The following is a 16,364-nucleotide window of genomic DNA, read 5'->3' as shown; positions in this document are numbered from 1 at the left end:
TACTTTGTTGCACTGAGTTCCTAACTGTGGTGCCTATATTTTTTTTAATCTAAATTGTTAGTTTTGAATTTCACATAAGAGCAAATACTCTTTCCTTCGACTCAGAAGTGATGCAATTACTGCACGATGACAGAATTTTGACGTATTTGACGCTTTGGTGATACAGCACAGACATTAATACTGTATTTCCATGTGGACATCTGATGAGTAAACTTTTCGCCCAGCGGGTGAGAAGCGGGTCGTTCAATTTTACAAGCAGTCCTGAACGCAGCAGTCAGCCGGCCGCACACGCGCTCAGTGCGCCGTCGCCGTTGCCACGTCAACGTGACGTACAGGAGGTGTAGTCCGGGTGGGAGGCGTCGTTACGGCGAAGCAGTGCAAGAAAGCACACCGAGACTCGCATTCATGGTCTCAAACCGAAGAGGAGCCCAGTGAGAGGTGAGTATTCACTGCTTCATTCATTTAGTTTTTATAATGTCTTCACTCTGTTTACTGTTTTCTCCCCAGTTAGCTGGTTAGCTGGTAACGTTTACTCGGCTCTATTGGCCGCCGCTGCTGCTGGAAGACAGCAGCTAACTGGAGAGATTAAGACATGTAGCTCACATAGTAAATACATTTAATGTAAATATTGCAGTTTATTAGCAAAAGTCTGCTTTGTTACACAGTGTTAATATTGAATTTATTTGCTGGTTGTGATACAAGGCACCCCTGTTCGTGTTTTGGTGAACCCTCAACTTAAAATGACTTTACACAGCCTCCGGGAAACATTAAGGTTGAAAGTTTTCTGAATAATTTAACTCATAATTATTTCACGATTACGTCTGGCAGTTTAAAATACATCCTCCTATGCTGTTGCTTCCTTCAGCATCCCTTTCAAATGGTTTTTAAAAAAGTCCCTTCCAGAGACATTTCCTGGTCCAGCAGGCTGCTTGTTGTGGGTGCGGGTTCAAACAAACAGAACAATTAAACATTCCAGTAGTCACTTCATTTATGTCTGTAAATCAGGATGTCAATGCCATGCTGGCTCATGTGTTATCACCAGTTTTGCCTGTTTTACCAACAGTAGCTCAAATAGTAGGAATACTTTAGTCATGAGGTCATTTTTTGCCAAAAGAGCTCCAGTCAGTCAGATTTTATTTTAAATTACAGTTCTGTAATTCCCAGTTTTATTTGATTATTAAACTGATGTACTTTTTGTCTGCCTAAATACTATCAAATTTAGTCTGATTCAAGTCACCTTTAAAATCCCCATTTATGTGACATGTGTAAGTTGCTGTCATTGTTAGCCCACTGCGGACATGACTTCATCCTGAGGCGTAGCTGGTTTTGCTTATCATCCCTTTTCTCCTCATCTGTTTCCGTGTGCTAGTGTTTTAATCAAAATCACAGCTGATCATGGACCCAAGCACCAGCGGACTCGAGCAGAGGCTGGCTGAGGCCGGCCAGTCCCATCTCCTGCAGTTCTGGAGCGAGCTGAGCCCCGACGAGCAGGCCAGCTTGACCCTCAACCTGCAGGGGATGGACTTCCAGGAGATCAACGGATTCTTCAAGAACGCCATGGAGACGTCTAGCAGCAGCAAGCATGAGAAGATGGATGCCCGCATGGAGCCAGTGCCCAGGGAGGTGTTGGGGAGCGTGACAAGAGACAGGGAGCTTCTCAAAGACTGGGAGCTAGCAGGTGAGCTCCAGCTGAAGTCCACGAACATGCATTCACACACAGCTTCTACCTTTAACCTTAATTTTCCCCAAGCTTTAGTTTAAGGAACCAGGAAGAATTGTTTATAGGAATGTCATACAGTAGCGGGAAATCAGTGAGCCATCTCCAGCTGTTAAGCAAGACATGCGCAGTTATTGCAAGCAGATTAGGAGATCAGAGTCTAGCCATAAAGTCTTGACAGCTTTCAAGTATCATGTGATGGCCTGCAGGTGAGACAGGAAAGATTTACTGGTATCAGACTGGGAAGCTTAAGGGGATTAAAGCATCACATGATCGCCCAGATGCAGTGATGTTGAGATGGATCAGTGGTTCTTCTCATTGCTTGCATATTTTCAGAGAATCCAGAGTTAGAGCCACACAAAAACATATGTAACCTACTCGATAGCTTATCACAAAGTCCTAGCAGAGCAGCGTCAGGAACTCATTTACCCTCTGTGTGGTTGTATAAACTCGCAAACCATTCCCAGTCTAATTCCCCCGTGTGGATCTGAAATATGAGTAAGTTGGATTGAATTATGTTTTGCGCAACCTCCTCTGCTGTTGGGGTTTGACCATTTTGTAAATCTGCAGGATTTTTTTTTCTTGTGAGGATGATGAGAGCGGTGGGTAGCAGAAAACATCTGGTCCTGATTTACCGTTGACGTCATTAGAGTTGCCTCTTGACCCTCATTCATGAGGTCATCGTAAGCTGTCCGGCCCAAAGTTGGGCGTGGTGTCTGTGTGTTTGCGTATTTTTGGTAAAGTAGTCAAAGTCTAGCAGGCCCATCCACTACACGGGTATAAAACTTGTCTTTTGGCACCAACAAGTAGTGTTGCATCACGTCACGTAGCAGCAGTTTATGTAAGATAAACTGGAACCACTATAAAACATTGACCCATTGAACTACTGTAAAATTAGTCACAGGCTTCAGTATGGCAATCAGATATTAGTTTAGGGCTGATTTATTGTCATGTCTTCAATGTCATGAAGGATTAGTTGTGAGATAGTGGTCCACAGCTCAATTAAAGTTATTGATAAATGTTATCAAAATGTTGTGATAAATGTTGGTTTTTGTTAAATTTATTATGTTTTATCTAAGATGTCTTTACACAGGCAATAAATATGCACTATGGCTATCACTAGAGATTAGGTGTTGTGCCAATGTATTCAGTCTGTGTATTCTATCACTGTCTGATTATTTTAAATACACTATGAGACACATGCTTCTACTTTTTCTCCCTTCAGGTCTTCAGTGCATCTCCCAGGGTAAAGTGGCAGTCTTACTTCTGGCAGGAGGCCAGGGAACCAGGCTGGGGGTCTCTTACCCCAAAGGCATGTACGACGTGGGGCTGCCGTCCCACAAAACCCTCTTTCAGATCCAAGCCGAGCGCATTCTGAAGCTGCAACAGCTGGCTGAGAAGAAGTGCTGTATTCCCTGGTGAGACGTCAGGTTTCAGATCACTAAGAATCTACCACTGTGTGTCCCAATAAATACTGTCTCTCTGTATTTGTAATGAGAACTAAAGCTGTTTGTCCCAATTATGTTTGCACGGTGAGTAACTGGGTCAAGTTACCGTGAGCATCAAAAGGAAACTCGGTCAATGAAGTTGTTTTACTGGAAAAGGATTAGTACCCTGCGGAGTAATTTCAAGGACAGTTTATAGTTCAAAATTGCGAAAGATGGAGATAACAAGAAGGCGATGGAATGTATGAGATCCTCCAAACACGGGGCTTAGCAGTTATTAAAGTTAGATTTAAAACTGCATATGACAGCATCTTTTGCAACCTTTTATTGTCTGCCATATGCTAACACTTAACTGTTGTTTTATTTTGAAGGAGTATTATTTTTTTGGCTTTGCTGAGCATGCATTCTTCAGATAGAGGCTTTTACATATTGTTTGATATGAAACTCACCAATCTGGGTCTTATTTTTGGCCTTCAGGTACATCATGACCAGCGGCAGGACAATGGAGGCCACCAAGGAGTTCTTCTCGCGACATAACCACTTTGGCTTGGACAAGGACAACATCATCTTCTTTCAGCAGGGCATGCTACCAGCCATGGACTACAACGGCAAGATCATCCTGGAGAGCAAAGGAAAGCTCTCCATGGCTCCAGGTGCGCACCCACAGGATCCCTAGCTTCTTATGTACATTGTTGTGCATTGTGTGAGAGAGTTTTATTTCCCAGCTGGAGTTTGTGTGTCTGAAACTTGTGTGTTTGTGTTGCAGATGGCAACGGGGGTCTTTACAGAGCCCTTGGGAACCAGGGCATCCTGGATGACATGCAGCGGAGGGGGATCGAGTTCATCCACGTTTATTGCGTCGACAACATCCTGGTCAAAGTGGCCGACCCCGCCTTTGTTGGTTTCTGTGTGCAGAAAGGAGCGGACTGTGGCGCTAAGGTTGGTCATACCTCCTGCTGTTTCTTTCTGATTCAGGGCCTCTGCAGCTCCATCAAGGATTTCAAATTGGTCTTCAGGTGAATTGCAGAGCTAATCTGGTAGAAAACAGAATGATCAGAGAGCGAAGATCCAGTTTTAGTGTTACTGTTTAGAATTAGCCATCAATAACACAGCAGTTAACAATGATGCTGACAGTTTAGATGGTAGACTCCAGTAAATGATTATTCTTACACAACTTGTAGACACTAAAAATGAAACGCATTCTGTATCTGCAATTTGGGAGGTGATTGCAAATCCTCTGGTGTAAAGTTGGCATGATGATTGGTTCATTAGATTTGTTCTGTATGAAGTTTTTTTTTTACGCCGTAGAACACGGTAACAACAAAACTGACAGAAAAAGGGCTACTTTCAACTACAGTTGCTAGTGCAGTAATTGTCCTTTCCAGTCGGAGTGGCATCAAAACATCCTGATGATCATCATGGGACTATTTAAAATTTCAGCTCACACATATCAAAAAAGGTCAGTCTGGAGTCATTTTTTCATGTTTGCGATACTAGATCTTTCTCTTGTATCAGATGCTACATTACAAGAAAAACAACAAAGGTTGAAGCAGCAGCAGGCTTGTTATATTCCGGCCATAAAGTTACTTAATATGCTGATGTCTCACCTGTAACACTGATGAGCTCAGAGTTGCCTTTGATCTTTCCAGGAAGTAAAAGTGATGTTGAAAAGATTACAACTCAGCAAACATGGTCATATTTTGTGTGCAAATACCAATATGTGTAATACAAGTATCTAAGTGCATAACAAGAGCACAAAGTGTACTAATATTAGAGTAACTGTGCCTGTTTGTGATCTAGTCTGATCAGTCAGTCTGGTTCTTCCACGAGCTTCCAAAACGTAAGGGATGTTTTGAGTTGGTGACTATGTATTTAGAAAGGTGTGGTGACAACTTGCTTTACTGTCCCTTTCTACACAGCTGCACCTTCTGCAACTCACCACTGGGTGGAGACAGAAGCCACTTGGTTCTTTCCTGTAGTCTTCTTGAGTAGTGAATTCATTACAGCTTTCTAGGAAAGTTTGAGGGTTTAACCCCACATTCTTCCTTTATTTTTCATCACAGCCTCAGATAACGTCTTCAGTACTTCAATTTTCAGAAAACAACAGCTTGTTAGGGTTGGGTTGAAAACATTTTTTCACTTGCAAGTAAACCATCACCATACGTTTATACATTTCTTCTTTTTAAAAAAAAAAAAAAAATGTCAGTCACTTTATTTTTATTTTGCGTGTAAAATGTAGGTTATTGTTTTTCGTTGCTATGTGTGCTCTTGCTGCAAAGCAACTGTCAAGGTAACCTTGAAAATGAATCTCATTAGTCAAGGAGGCTCATTAGTTTGAGTTTAGGAGAATTCATTGGCAAAGGAAGTATAAGCATTTCTTCCTTTTTTTTGTTGCAAGTAAAACACATTACATCATAAATAGCTAAAAGAAGAGTTATAACAAAGACAGAGGTATGCAAATGTTGGGACACATTACTTACCCTGTCTTCAAAAACATAAAAGTAATATTAAATAGAAATGCGTTATACTGATGCTCTTGCTGTTCCTGGTACTGGCTCAAGGGCAACAGTTAAAAGGATTGTACTGTAGATTTTTGATATTTTAGAGATCAAACATAGTGAAGATTTCCTCTGGTGAAAGTCTTTGGCTGAGCATTTCCACCTCAAAACTGCAGGTATTCTGCCAATTTTTCCATCACAGATTCAGATGTCTGGGGTTTCATACATAACAAACCTGAGGAATCACTTCTGTAAATGTACATGGTGGAGCTTTCCAAATATTTATTGTTCATCAGAATAGGTTTCTGTTTAGAGTATGTATGTTACAACTTGCTATTGAGCAGTTTTACAGTGTTTGTGCAGAGTAAGTGTAGATAAAAGCAAAGACATCATAGATTTTAAAGGAAGCAATGGTGTAGATTTACATCTACGTCATTTTAAGGTATAAAGGGGTTGCTTTCATGAAACCAAGATTTAAAATATGTAGTTTTTGATACACAGAGATGAGTTTTTAGTGAGTAAATCAACAACCACAGAGGGATTTTAATGCTCATCGGTACTTGATTAGAAATGCAGTTGTAAATCTGGCTGTTTGACAGAAAAGCTTAAACAGAGCGGGAGAACAAACATATATATGATGCTCTCTGACTGAAAGCCATATCTGTTGGCTAGAAGAGGTCGCTTGGACTGTCTACATCCACCACTGATTCATCAGTGACAAAGACTTAAATGTGTACTGAGCTGACCCATAAAACTTGAAGTAAAATGAGGAAAACGTTGCAGGTCGAGCTGCACTGGGTGAAGCTGGAAGTAACTTGTTGGTTGGCATGTAGCGAGTATTTGTTTCTTGAATCAAAATGTAATTGGTGATTTCTACCAGAAAGAGTGAAGTAGCAGCCTCAGGAGTCACGCTTTTGTTGAATAAATGAACACTGATGGCGCATTGGCGGGACATGTCCTGCTTAACCTGGTACATTTGTGACTAACCTTTGCTGCCGGGTCGTCTCAATTAGTTAAGGGAAAGCAGTTCCACACCATGGCAACTAAATAAAAACACTAAGCCAACGTGTCCCATTTCCATGTCTTCAAAATCACAACATGTGTCAACGCAAGTGTGTCTGAAGTCACCAGACTGACTGCGTCTGGCCTTGTCATCTCCTAGCAGTATTGTGAAATAATTTTTTATCACGCTGTGTGTATTTTCCATCTAACGTGGAGCAGAGTGAAATATTTAACTGCGGATCTTCCAGACCCTGCTTCTGTTTGACATTATTATAAGTTGTGTGGTGGAGCAGAGATGGAAGGATCAGATCAGAGCAGAGTCCCACCCTCCTGTCATAAATTACAAAGCTTTGCTAACAGTTCATGTGGCTTCACTAACCCCTCGCTCAGCCCCCACTCCGTTCACCAACCCCCTCATCAGGACTCCACTCTGTCATTAGCCACCAACAGATGTTGAGATGGGGAGAGGGCTTTTTTTTTCGTTCAGTGCAGACTTTAACGTGCTGGCTGTGTGAGATGGAACATACTGATTGTGTCATAGCAGTTTGTGAGTCTTACTTACTCTTTTTTTTTGCCACTTTAACGCAGTTTCATATTGATTGTACAGCAGAAGTGAATGTGCAATATCACTGTATGTCATATGAGTCAGTATTGTGTAACACCCCACAGTGATTCACGTCTGAGTTGAACAGTAGGGCATTTGCTCATTAGTAAAATAAAAAGTAACACCTTAAATTGACTATACTAACAATACAGGCCACATAGTAGAAAATTCTACACCGCAATAAAATAAAATAAATAAATAGCTATCACGCCTTTTTGTCACAGAAATTTAAATGTTTGATGTTTTTGTCAGTGCGTCATAGGTCCAGCGTTATTTTTTTGATGTCCTTCTTGGCACTGAGGACACCAGATTTCTAGAGAAATGTTCTGTTCTGTGATTCTTCAAAGATGTTTTTTTGTCAGCTGTCCTTACGCAGGGGTTGTGTTGCTCCATCTTCCTCTTTGAAATAAAAACCAAATGTGTTCTGTTGGATATAAGTCCAGGTGATATACTTGGCCAGGTCATACTTTTCACTTTTTTCTTCTTTAGAAACTCTTATGTGATTCTGGCTGTATGTTTTAGATTGTTATCAGGCTGGAATATTTCTCTTCTGTCAAGTTTCTGCAGACTGGGAGCCATCTTGTCAGCCAGTGTTTTGATAGATCCACAGGCATCTTAAAGTGTCGTCTCTGCACTCATGCAGCCCCATATCATCACATTCCCACCTCTGTGTTTCACTGTCAGGACTATGAATTCACTGTTTTAGTCCTGGCCAGGTTCAGACCGCCACACATGCTGGACCACAACAAATGTATCTTGGTCTAGTTTGACCAAAGAATGTCAGAAAGAAGGCTTCTTTTTGTGCATTTTAGCAAAATTTTGTAAAAAAGTTAGTTTTTTATGGAGAGCCATCTATTGAGGCGGATATGATGAACAGTCCTTCATACTGTCAGAGCTGTCACAGAAACTCTGATCACGACTGCAGCACTGATTAGTGGTACTACGACTCATGTAATACCTCCAGACTGCACCTGTATCCTTTTCTGTCTTTGTGAAGACTTGAAATCTCGTTTTTTATTCAGTTCTTTTCTATATGGAGCTTTGATGCAGACATACAGCTAGACATGACTGGTTCCAAAACTGAGAAAATTCATGTATTGCAGCTCATTTTATAACCATGGTCCTGCAGTTCGGCTAATGGGAAATAAGTTTAGTTTAGTTTTTTAATGATTATGGGGTTTCTAACTTGTGTGTTAGTGAACACGGGTGTATTCTCTTTTGCTGCGTTGAGTTTGGTCTTTGAGACCTGTTTATTTAACTTATGTGTTTAATGTGCAAATGACAGATTTTTGATGAGCAGATTCTCAAAATCTTTTTGTGATGTTGTTTCCAGGTGGTGGAGAAGACCAATCCAACAGAGGCAGTAGGTGTGGTCTGCAAGGTGGATGGCTCTTATCAGGTGGTGGAGTACAGCGAGATCACCCTGGCAACTGCCGAGAAGCGCAGCGCCGATGATGGTCGGCTGATGTTCAACGCAGGAAACATAGCCAATCACTTCTTCAGCTTCTCCTTCCTCAGAGACGTAGTCCAGTAAGACGATGAACTCGTGAACGTGTTGTTAAGCTTTCAAACAGTTTGTCGTTCTCTCTGCCAGAATGTGTTCATTTGTTTCAGTAGTTCTGTTTGCTCGTACCAAGAGCAACATCATAATACCGGCTTTTTTCTCTGTGTTTATGTATTAGGAAATACGAGCCAAAGCTGCAGCACCATGTGGCCCAGAAGAAGATTCCATGTGTGGATGCTCAGGGTCAGATAATCAAACCAGACAAACCAAATGGGATTAAAATGGAAAAATTCGTCTTTGACATCTTCCAGTTCGCTAAGTGAGTTAAAGTGCATTTTTTCCATTCAGGGTACAAAATATCTGTGTCTGCATGCCAGCATCGGTACAGCAGCAGCTTACCTCAAACTACAAGCCTTTGAAGTGCTTAGAATACAATGAATAACTTATGCTGCTTTTGAGAGGTGGTTGGATTGCATATGTTCTCCTGGCAGGCCTCTGGGCTTTGACTGGTCCTTGATCTGTCCTTCCATGCGAGAACCAACCCCTATTTTCCAGTCAAGATCCCTATCCTCCAGCCCCAGTCTTGCCATTTCTCCAAGCTCTGGTCCAGGAGACGGAGCCTGCCAAATTCTCCACAGGAGGATGGAGGTTTATGAGCTGTTCACTCATTCCACCTCCTCCAGTGTTACATGACATCAGCTTTGAGTCATGTCACTACTAATAGAACTGTACATTTAATGAAAAGATTCCTGTGATGATTGACTGATGGAAAATCACTGCAGACATGTCCAGCTTGCTTCAACGGTCAAAAGGATGAGAAACTGTTTTTGGTGTCGCTGAGGAGATGGATTAGAGTTGTGCCTGTACTGGCATATGTAGCAGAATCCAGATGGGTTGACTCACTTGGCTGCCAGATTTCTAAAAAAAAAAAAAAATCCTGCTGTTTTCTGTTCTTTCTGTCTGTACTGTTTGGTCTAGACTGCCACGTGCCATATATATCATGTATGTGCTAGTCAAAGGGCATTGCACTTTTGTACAAACGAGGTGACATTTTGAAACCACAGTATCCAGTTTCATAATACATATGTGGTTTGGAACTTTAGATGTTGACATCGGATACTCAATTAACTGTTTATTACAAGTGTACATAAGGACAGGGTTTAATTTGGAGATTTTTTTAAACATAGAAAAGAATACTCTGCTTTTTAAAAAAAAAAAAAAAAAGTATGCTGGCAACAATCTTGGGGTTACATTTGTGGTTTTCTGTCCATCAATCTATCCTGTTGTGAATAGCTTTTGAATGCCTTGAGGGAATTTCTTGAAATTTGAAACACACATTCACTTGGATTCAATGATGAATTGATTAGACTTTAATGTTCAAATGTCGCTGTGACCACACAAAACACATTTTTGGCCATAACGCCAGAATTTGTCTAATAGGATAAAATAATGAGGGTCAGCTTTAGTGTGGCATCATAATGCTCTGCAAAAACAGTTTTCTGGACATTATTCAACACTAAAAATCAGGAACAGAAGAAGAGTTTGTGAACAAATTCCACATTTTGTCAGACACAGAGTTGGTCGTTTTTGGTGCCTACCTTGTAAATCAGGACATCATGCCTGAAAAATGGGGATGCTTTTCCAAACACTGTGGGGTTGGAACGGATCAGCTTACACTTGGGACGAGGACACTACTTGTGGGGTGCAAAGGGGATATATTCTGGATATATTCTTTCACGTTTTGTCAGACACAGAGCTGGTCATTTTTGGTGCCTACTTTGAAAATGTGGCGATTGTATAGCTTCCATGTGCTGCTGGGTTGAATATGTGTCTGTGGGAAGCATCCGCCTTTTTAGAATTTGTAGCTTCTTTGCAGAAACACCCATTTCTGTCATGGCTAAAGCGCTATGTTCTATTAGAATCAGCTTTATCGGTCAAGCACATACAAGGAATATGAATCTGTTTCGTGTTTCACATGATTGAATTTAGCTTAAAAGTCTTTGCAACATGTATGAGATTTGAAGGTAAACTTCAGCTGAACTGGTACAGTAGTAATAATAATAGTAATAATATGGTAGTACTTTTTGGTACATTAGCTTATGTTTGTCAGCATTAGAAGATGGTCAAACTTGCCTATCAGCACTTCTCACAGGTCAAGGTAAAGCCTTCATATTGCTTGTTTTGTCCAACCAAAAGGCCGTATGCAAAGATACCTAATTTTCAAGAATAGAAACAAAACTTAAATGTGGCAAATCTTCCAACTTCAATGTTTCCAACTTCAGTTGGAAAGACATTTTAATTTATAACGGATTCTTATTCTGTGATCTAAGTTGCTGCAGTATTATTTTCTGTTGAGTAACTGTTTGCTTAAATATTACACCAGCTCTAAAATAATGCAATGGACAAAAGCTAGGGTCCTACACTTAATTAATAAAACAAAGACAATGCTGGGTTGTCTATATTCCTCTCCCAAAGCAGAATAGGAATTCATTATGTTAATTATAACATGACAGTGGACACAAACTTTTTTCCTGTTCCCTCATTTTAAATGGGTTTTAATTTTTCAGCCTTGTCGTTCGGTTTTTCATACCATGTACACTTCAAATCATTCATTCCATAGATGTACCAGCTTTCAGAGATGAGACTAAAGCATCTAATGAGAAGGACCTGTAGCCTCGGTTACATTTGTAAGTGGACAAAGGAGCTTCTTCAGACTGAAACTCCAAACATAAGAAGACATGAAATCCCTGTTCTTGACTTGTGTTGCACGACAGACACAATTGAGAGTTACAGACTGCTGCTTACTATAGTGTGAGTACATTTACAGTTTAGTTTCTCTGAAAGTGATGAAACACATAGGCGATTGATCATTAATGGACGGTTAACAGATGATTATCATATGAATAATTAGTTATCTGCGAGCTTAAAATTCAAAAATTACTTAGTCAACCAATTATTTCAGCTCCAGTATCCATCCTTGGTATCTGTGTTATCTCTCATATCGGTCTTCAGTATTTATTACCTCCTGTGTGCTGATGGGATCTTAACGTACTTCAACAGGACCTTCGTCGTGTACGAGGTGCTGAGGGAGGATGAGTTCTCCCCGCTGAAGAATGCCGACACTCAGGATGGAAAGGACACACCCACCACGGCCAGACACGCCCTGATGTCCTTACACCACCGCTGGGTGCTCAACGCCGGAGGCCACTTCATCGACGAGAACGGTAGACGTGTGCCGGCCATACCCAGGTGACCGCAGTTTGCCGTTCCACCTCACATGACACACGCCAAGTTTGGCATGAACAAAAAAAGCGGGTTCCTCGCAGTCATGCTCAACCTCCCGACACTTTGCACACTGTGTACACACTGTATGCCCTGGCTTTTTGTTTGTTTGTTTGTGTTGTAGACATGGTTTTCTTTTAGCCTCACACTCTCACATCCCCCTCTCTCATGCTTGGTCTTGCTCCTGTGTGTCCCGTGCAATGTTTCCAGCGACGGAGCAGCAGGCAGTGTCACAGATGATGGCAACAGAAAGTAATTATCCCCCTGCAGTACTGAGTGCATGGTGATGGGGTTCTGGCTGTCTTACCCTCTTGCTCAGACGTGTTAACACCGTATAGCGTTACGTCTGATCCTCGACATCTCCTTTTCCTTCATCGCCACTGAAAAGAGGAGTCTGGTGCGGTTCTTGCCAGTCTTTGCAGTCGGTGGCGATGAAGGAAATGACAGCGAGGATCAGTTTAGTCGACAGTCCTCTTCAGCATCCTGGTCAAATGACGTACTGTCGTAATGAGCTCTGTCAGCAGCTTATTTTCCCCCTCCGATTGTTTCTACTAATACTTGTAATGCACTGCATGCTGGGTAAAGGGAACCAGTCACACTTTCTGGCAAAAAGTGACAACTCTTCTGTAGGTGATGATACTGTTGATTTGTATGTAAAATATCTCCAGGACGGTTTACTGCTTGCTACTTTGCCTTGAAAACCACCTGCTTGTTTTCAAGGCAGAAACAAATGAGCATGTGCTTCACTAACATTCATGGCGTACATGAATGTTAAGGCTCTCATGGGTGTGCTTCTTCTTTCCTACTCATTCAGCTTTTTCTTCAGGAAGCTGCTCAGCAACATCCCTGAAACACCTGTTGTCTGATTACTGATTGTTGTCTGTAATTATTATCTAGAAACAAACACGCTGAGTGATGGCAATGTGCCGCTAAAGTTCCTCCTCTGGGTGGAGATGCGAACACATTACCTGTCATTCATCTGTTTTCTTCTAGAGCCAGTCAGGTCAGAGGACTAATCACTGGTGGCAATGAAGCTCTGATTCTCTGCCTTTTGATCTCTAATCACAAGCTGCAGCACAAGAACAGCTGTGTGGAGGATTCACAGCTGCTTCTCTCAGCTACAGTCCCTCTGGCTGCTTTTTCGTGAGACAATCACTCATTCTGTTTCTTTTCTTCCCCTGTGAACCTCCCTGAATTTGTTCTTTCCAATACAGCCTAAAGGATGGAACCGACTTGCCAATCAAATGCGAGATTTCCCCTCTGGTGTCCTACGGAGGAGAGGTAAGGAGGCATGAGCCTGATGGATTTAGTAGAAAATCCAGATGCTCTTCCGCTCCTGAGGGGTGCACTATGAAGCAAGTTTGACACATCCAGGCTTTCTCTGTGTAAGCTCGTTCGACAAAACTTAAGTTCAGAGATGATAGGTGTCACTACGGTGGTTAGTAGGTTTCTTTATTAACTCAGGCTTTTTTCATCAGGCTCTGTGCACACTCATTCATATAATAAAGGCTTCTTCTTGCTGACTTCCTCGTCTGCTATGAAGCATGTGTAAGGGTAAATATATAAGTGAGGACTTTTGACGTCTATGGGATATATCTTGCATACATTTTTATTAAAGTAAAAAAAGTAATCTTTTTTGTTCATTATGATCATGTCTATACAAATTCAATAATTATTTATTATGGAAAAAATCACTTATTTTAAAAAATGACTGGATGTCACTAAAATGTCAACTAAATAACCATCCAAATTTAATAACAACCACCTTCTAATTAGCTGAACAATAGTAAAATCAGCTTATTCAAAAGTTTTGATTGAGTTCTTTTTAAGTTGAGGTAATCATGACAGATATTTCTGTTTTTGGCAATATATCATATTTTCAGGGATGTGATTTTTTTCCGCGAATTCGCGGAATTCCGCTTTTTTTCAGGGATGGGAAGTTACCGCGGATCCGCGGATTTCCGCCGAATTCATTTGTTTGAATGCCGATTTCACAAGTTTGAACACTTTATTGTCGCTGATACTCCCGCGCGATGGTAACGACGTTAGTGATAGCTTGTTAACGACGATTGTAAACGGCCCAGAGATTGGAAGTCGCTGCGCCGCCGCCGCACCCCCCCCCCCCCCCCCCCCCATCAACAACTTTCCGCTAGAATCAGAACTTGCTGATCCCATCCCTGTATTTTATATGGGAAATAACAAATTGTATCTGTGACCCAGAAATCACTTTCAACTAAGTTCCCCATTACAAAATCACCTCAGAAGGAAGTGTGCTAATTCCAGATCACATGACCTGCTCCACATGATGTCATTTCCTCCTGAAGAAAAGACTGGCAAGACTCCAAGGCTTTCTGAGTTATTTTATATAAAGTAGTGTGTGAGTCAAGTGTGGATTTATCACATGTCAACGTATCTATCAATTTCAGTTTTACTCAGCAAAAATGTCATCTATGGTATAAAAAGTCCAATTATATGTTGAGCCATACACTAATTACGGTAAAAAGCACTGTTACTGCAGATGATGCAAAAGACAAAGACTGGTAGAAAACTGTGGTTGTGTAAGTAAATATACTTGTAGTGTTGCATTGTTATGGGCAGGTGGCAAATAAAAACTCTTAAATCTTGAATCTCTGTGCAGCATCAGTTACCATGGTGATCCAGCAGGTTAAAAGACCACGCTGACTTTGAAAGCTCTGGATTTAGACTCAGCATATGTTACTACAACATTCATCTTGCTTCACACTGCACCCCTCTGGTCTCTGCCTGTGAAATATTCCATCTCTACACCTGTTAGCAGTGTTTTAAAGGTGTCTGCACTTCCTTAAAGGGTCTTGAGGAGCTGGTGAAAGGACGAGAGTTTCATCCAACCCTGATGATCGACGAGCACGGAGCCCACGAGGTGGTGAAGAACGGAGTTTAATCAGTGAAAAAGAGAGGAAGTGAGAGAATGAGGGGAAAGCCCAAAGACCAACCTCCCCGTTTGTTCTCTCAGCATTTGTGGGGGAGAAACTGTGATGTCTTCGCTGTGCAATAACTAAAACGCGTGCATGTGTTCGTGAACGAGGCTGTCACCGTCCAAAACGAATGAATGACAAAGATGAAGTGTATCGTTTACTTTTTTATCCACGTTTTCTTTGCCTTGTATGCTGATGTCATGTCACACATTTGTTTTGAAGAGCATTTGAACACAGCATTAGATGAAGTATGAAATCCCTGTTAAACTGACTGGATGAAGCAGTCTGCAGGTGCTTCTATTTATTTTGCTGATTGGAACTTATTTTTATATGCGGATAGATGCTTTGGAACTTCCCATCTACTTGTTTTACCTGGTGATTTTTCTACAACAATTGACTGAGAGAAAATCATTGAAGGATGTTTCTTACTAGCATGTAATCGAGGTACGGTACGAGCATGTGGGGGGTATTTATAATATCAGCTTCTTTTCTGCTTGTAAATGATGAATATTAGATATTATTCAGCTTTGAGGGACATTATGATTTCTATTATCTTTATTAAAGAAATTCTTCTACTTGGAAAACGCATTGTCTTTTGTTTTTGTGCAATTATCAACATTCATTTAGGTTTTTTTTTTGCCAAATCGGCGTACAGTATGTGAATGTGTGAGCTTCACTAGCCTGTGTCTGCAGGGTGTTTTTTTTTTTTTTTTTTTGCATTATAGCTCCTGGTGTCGTGAATCAGAGTTTCCAGCACATGGTTTATGTTCAAGATGGGCCAGAGCATGCAACGCTGCTGCAAATATTCAGGAAATATGCTTTGTGGCTCCTTTCTGACTCACTTTCTTTCTTACTCTCCAGCTCCATAACTGCATTATGATGTGAAAGCTGCGGTGTGGGTACTTGAGCGGAAAAACACTTTAGCGGCGTCCTAATCTGTGCACAGATCTTTCTACAAATTTCATATACTTGTCATTGCAATGTCTTTCGATGCATAATGAGACCAAAGAGTCTATGGTTATGCTAACGGCTCTGTCTTGTTGTTTTTGGCCACTGTGGTGCTTTTAGCCAAATGCTAGCGGGTATAATTCTTTTAGACTCCATCAAGGAACACAGCAGAGTTATGTGATGATCTGCGTATGTTTGTCTGTCTGTGGGCAACATTACTCAAAAACGGACAAACGGATTTGGATGAAATTTTCAGGGAAGGTCAGAAATGACACAAGGACCAAGAGATTAGATTTAGGCAGTGATGCTGCTCATAGTCTGGATCCATGTATTTGTTAAAGATTTCTGTATCATTGCGAGATAACACCACGGCATCACTGTAACTATGACGAGTGAAGGCTACGTCAGCT

The 16,364-nt window shown here is 41.2% G+C and overlaps 1 protein-coding gene across 2 annotated transcripts; it reads left to right on the top strand.

Moving 5' to 3' along the window:
* The first annotated feature begins 320 nt into the window (after positions 1-320).
* Positions 321-15,590, top strand: uap1 (UDP-N-acetylglucosamine pyrophosphorylase 1). 2 transcript variants are annotated; one of them, XM_022213828.2, is made up of 11 exons: positions 321-438; positions 1,370-1,678; positions 2,943-3,135; positions 3,640-3,815; positions 3,929-4,101; positions 8,600-8,796; positions 8,949-9,089; positions 11,831-12,019; positions 12,263-12,304; positions 13,267-13,333; positions 14,880-15,590. In XM_022213828.2, the coding sequence occupies exons 2-11, from the start codon at positions 1,396-1,398 to the stop codon at positions 14,970-14,972; spliced, it is 1,554 nt and encodes a 517-aa protein (XP_022069520.1). In that variant the 5' UTR covers positions 321-438; positions 1,370-1,395; the 3' UTR covers positions 14,973-15,590. The 2 variants fall into 2 exon arrangements, with proteins under 2 accessions (XP_022069520.1, XP_022069522.1); XM_022213830.2 differs by lacking the exon at positions 12,263-12,304.
* Positions 15,591-16,364: the final 774 nt, after the last annotated feature.

The sequence above is a fragment of the Acanthochromis polyacanthus genome, chromosome 4, assembly GCF_021347895.1.
Source record: "Acanthochromis polyacanthus isolate Apoly-LR-REF ecotype Palm Island chromosome 4, KAUST_Apoly_ChrSc, whole genome shotgun sequence".
NCBI classification, from domain to species: domain Eukaryota; kingdom Metazoa; phylum Chordata; class Actinopteri; family Pomacentridae; genus Acanthochromis; species Acanthochromis polyacanthus.
The sequence above is the reverse complement of the archived record's forward strand: the minus strand, read 5'-3'. Positions and strand labels throughout refer to the sequence as shown.

Excerpts from the sequence above, each read along its gene's own strand:
- uap1 (XM_022213828.2), top strand. The coding sequence starts at position 1,396 with ATGGACCCAAGCACCAGCGGACTCGAGCAGAGGCTGGCTGAGGCCGGC. Across the intron at positions 9,090-11,830 it reads GACATCTTCCAGTTCGCTAA|GACCTTCGTCGTGTACGAGG; the intron begins GTGAGTTAAAGT and ends GTACTTCAACAG. Across the intron at positions 12,020-12,262 it reads CGTGTGCCGGCCATACCCAG|CGACGGAGCAGCAGGCAGTG; the intron begins GTGACCGCAGTT and ends CAATGTTTCCAG.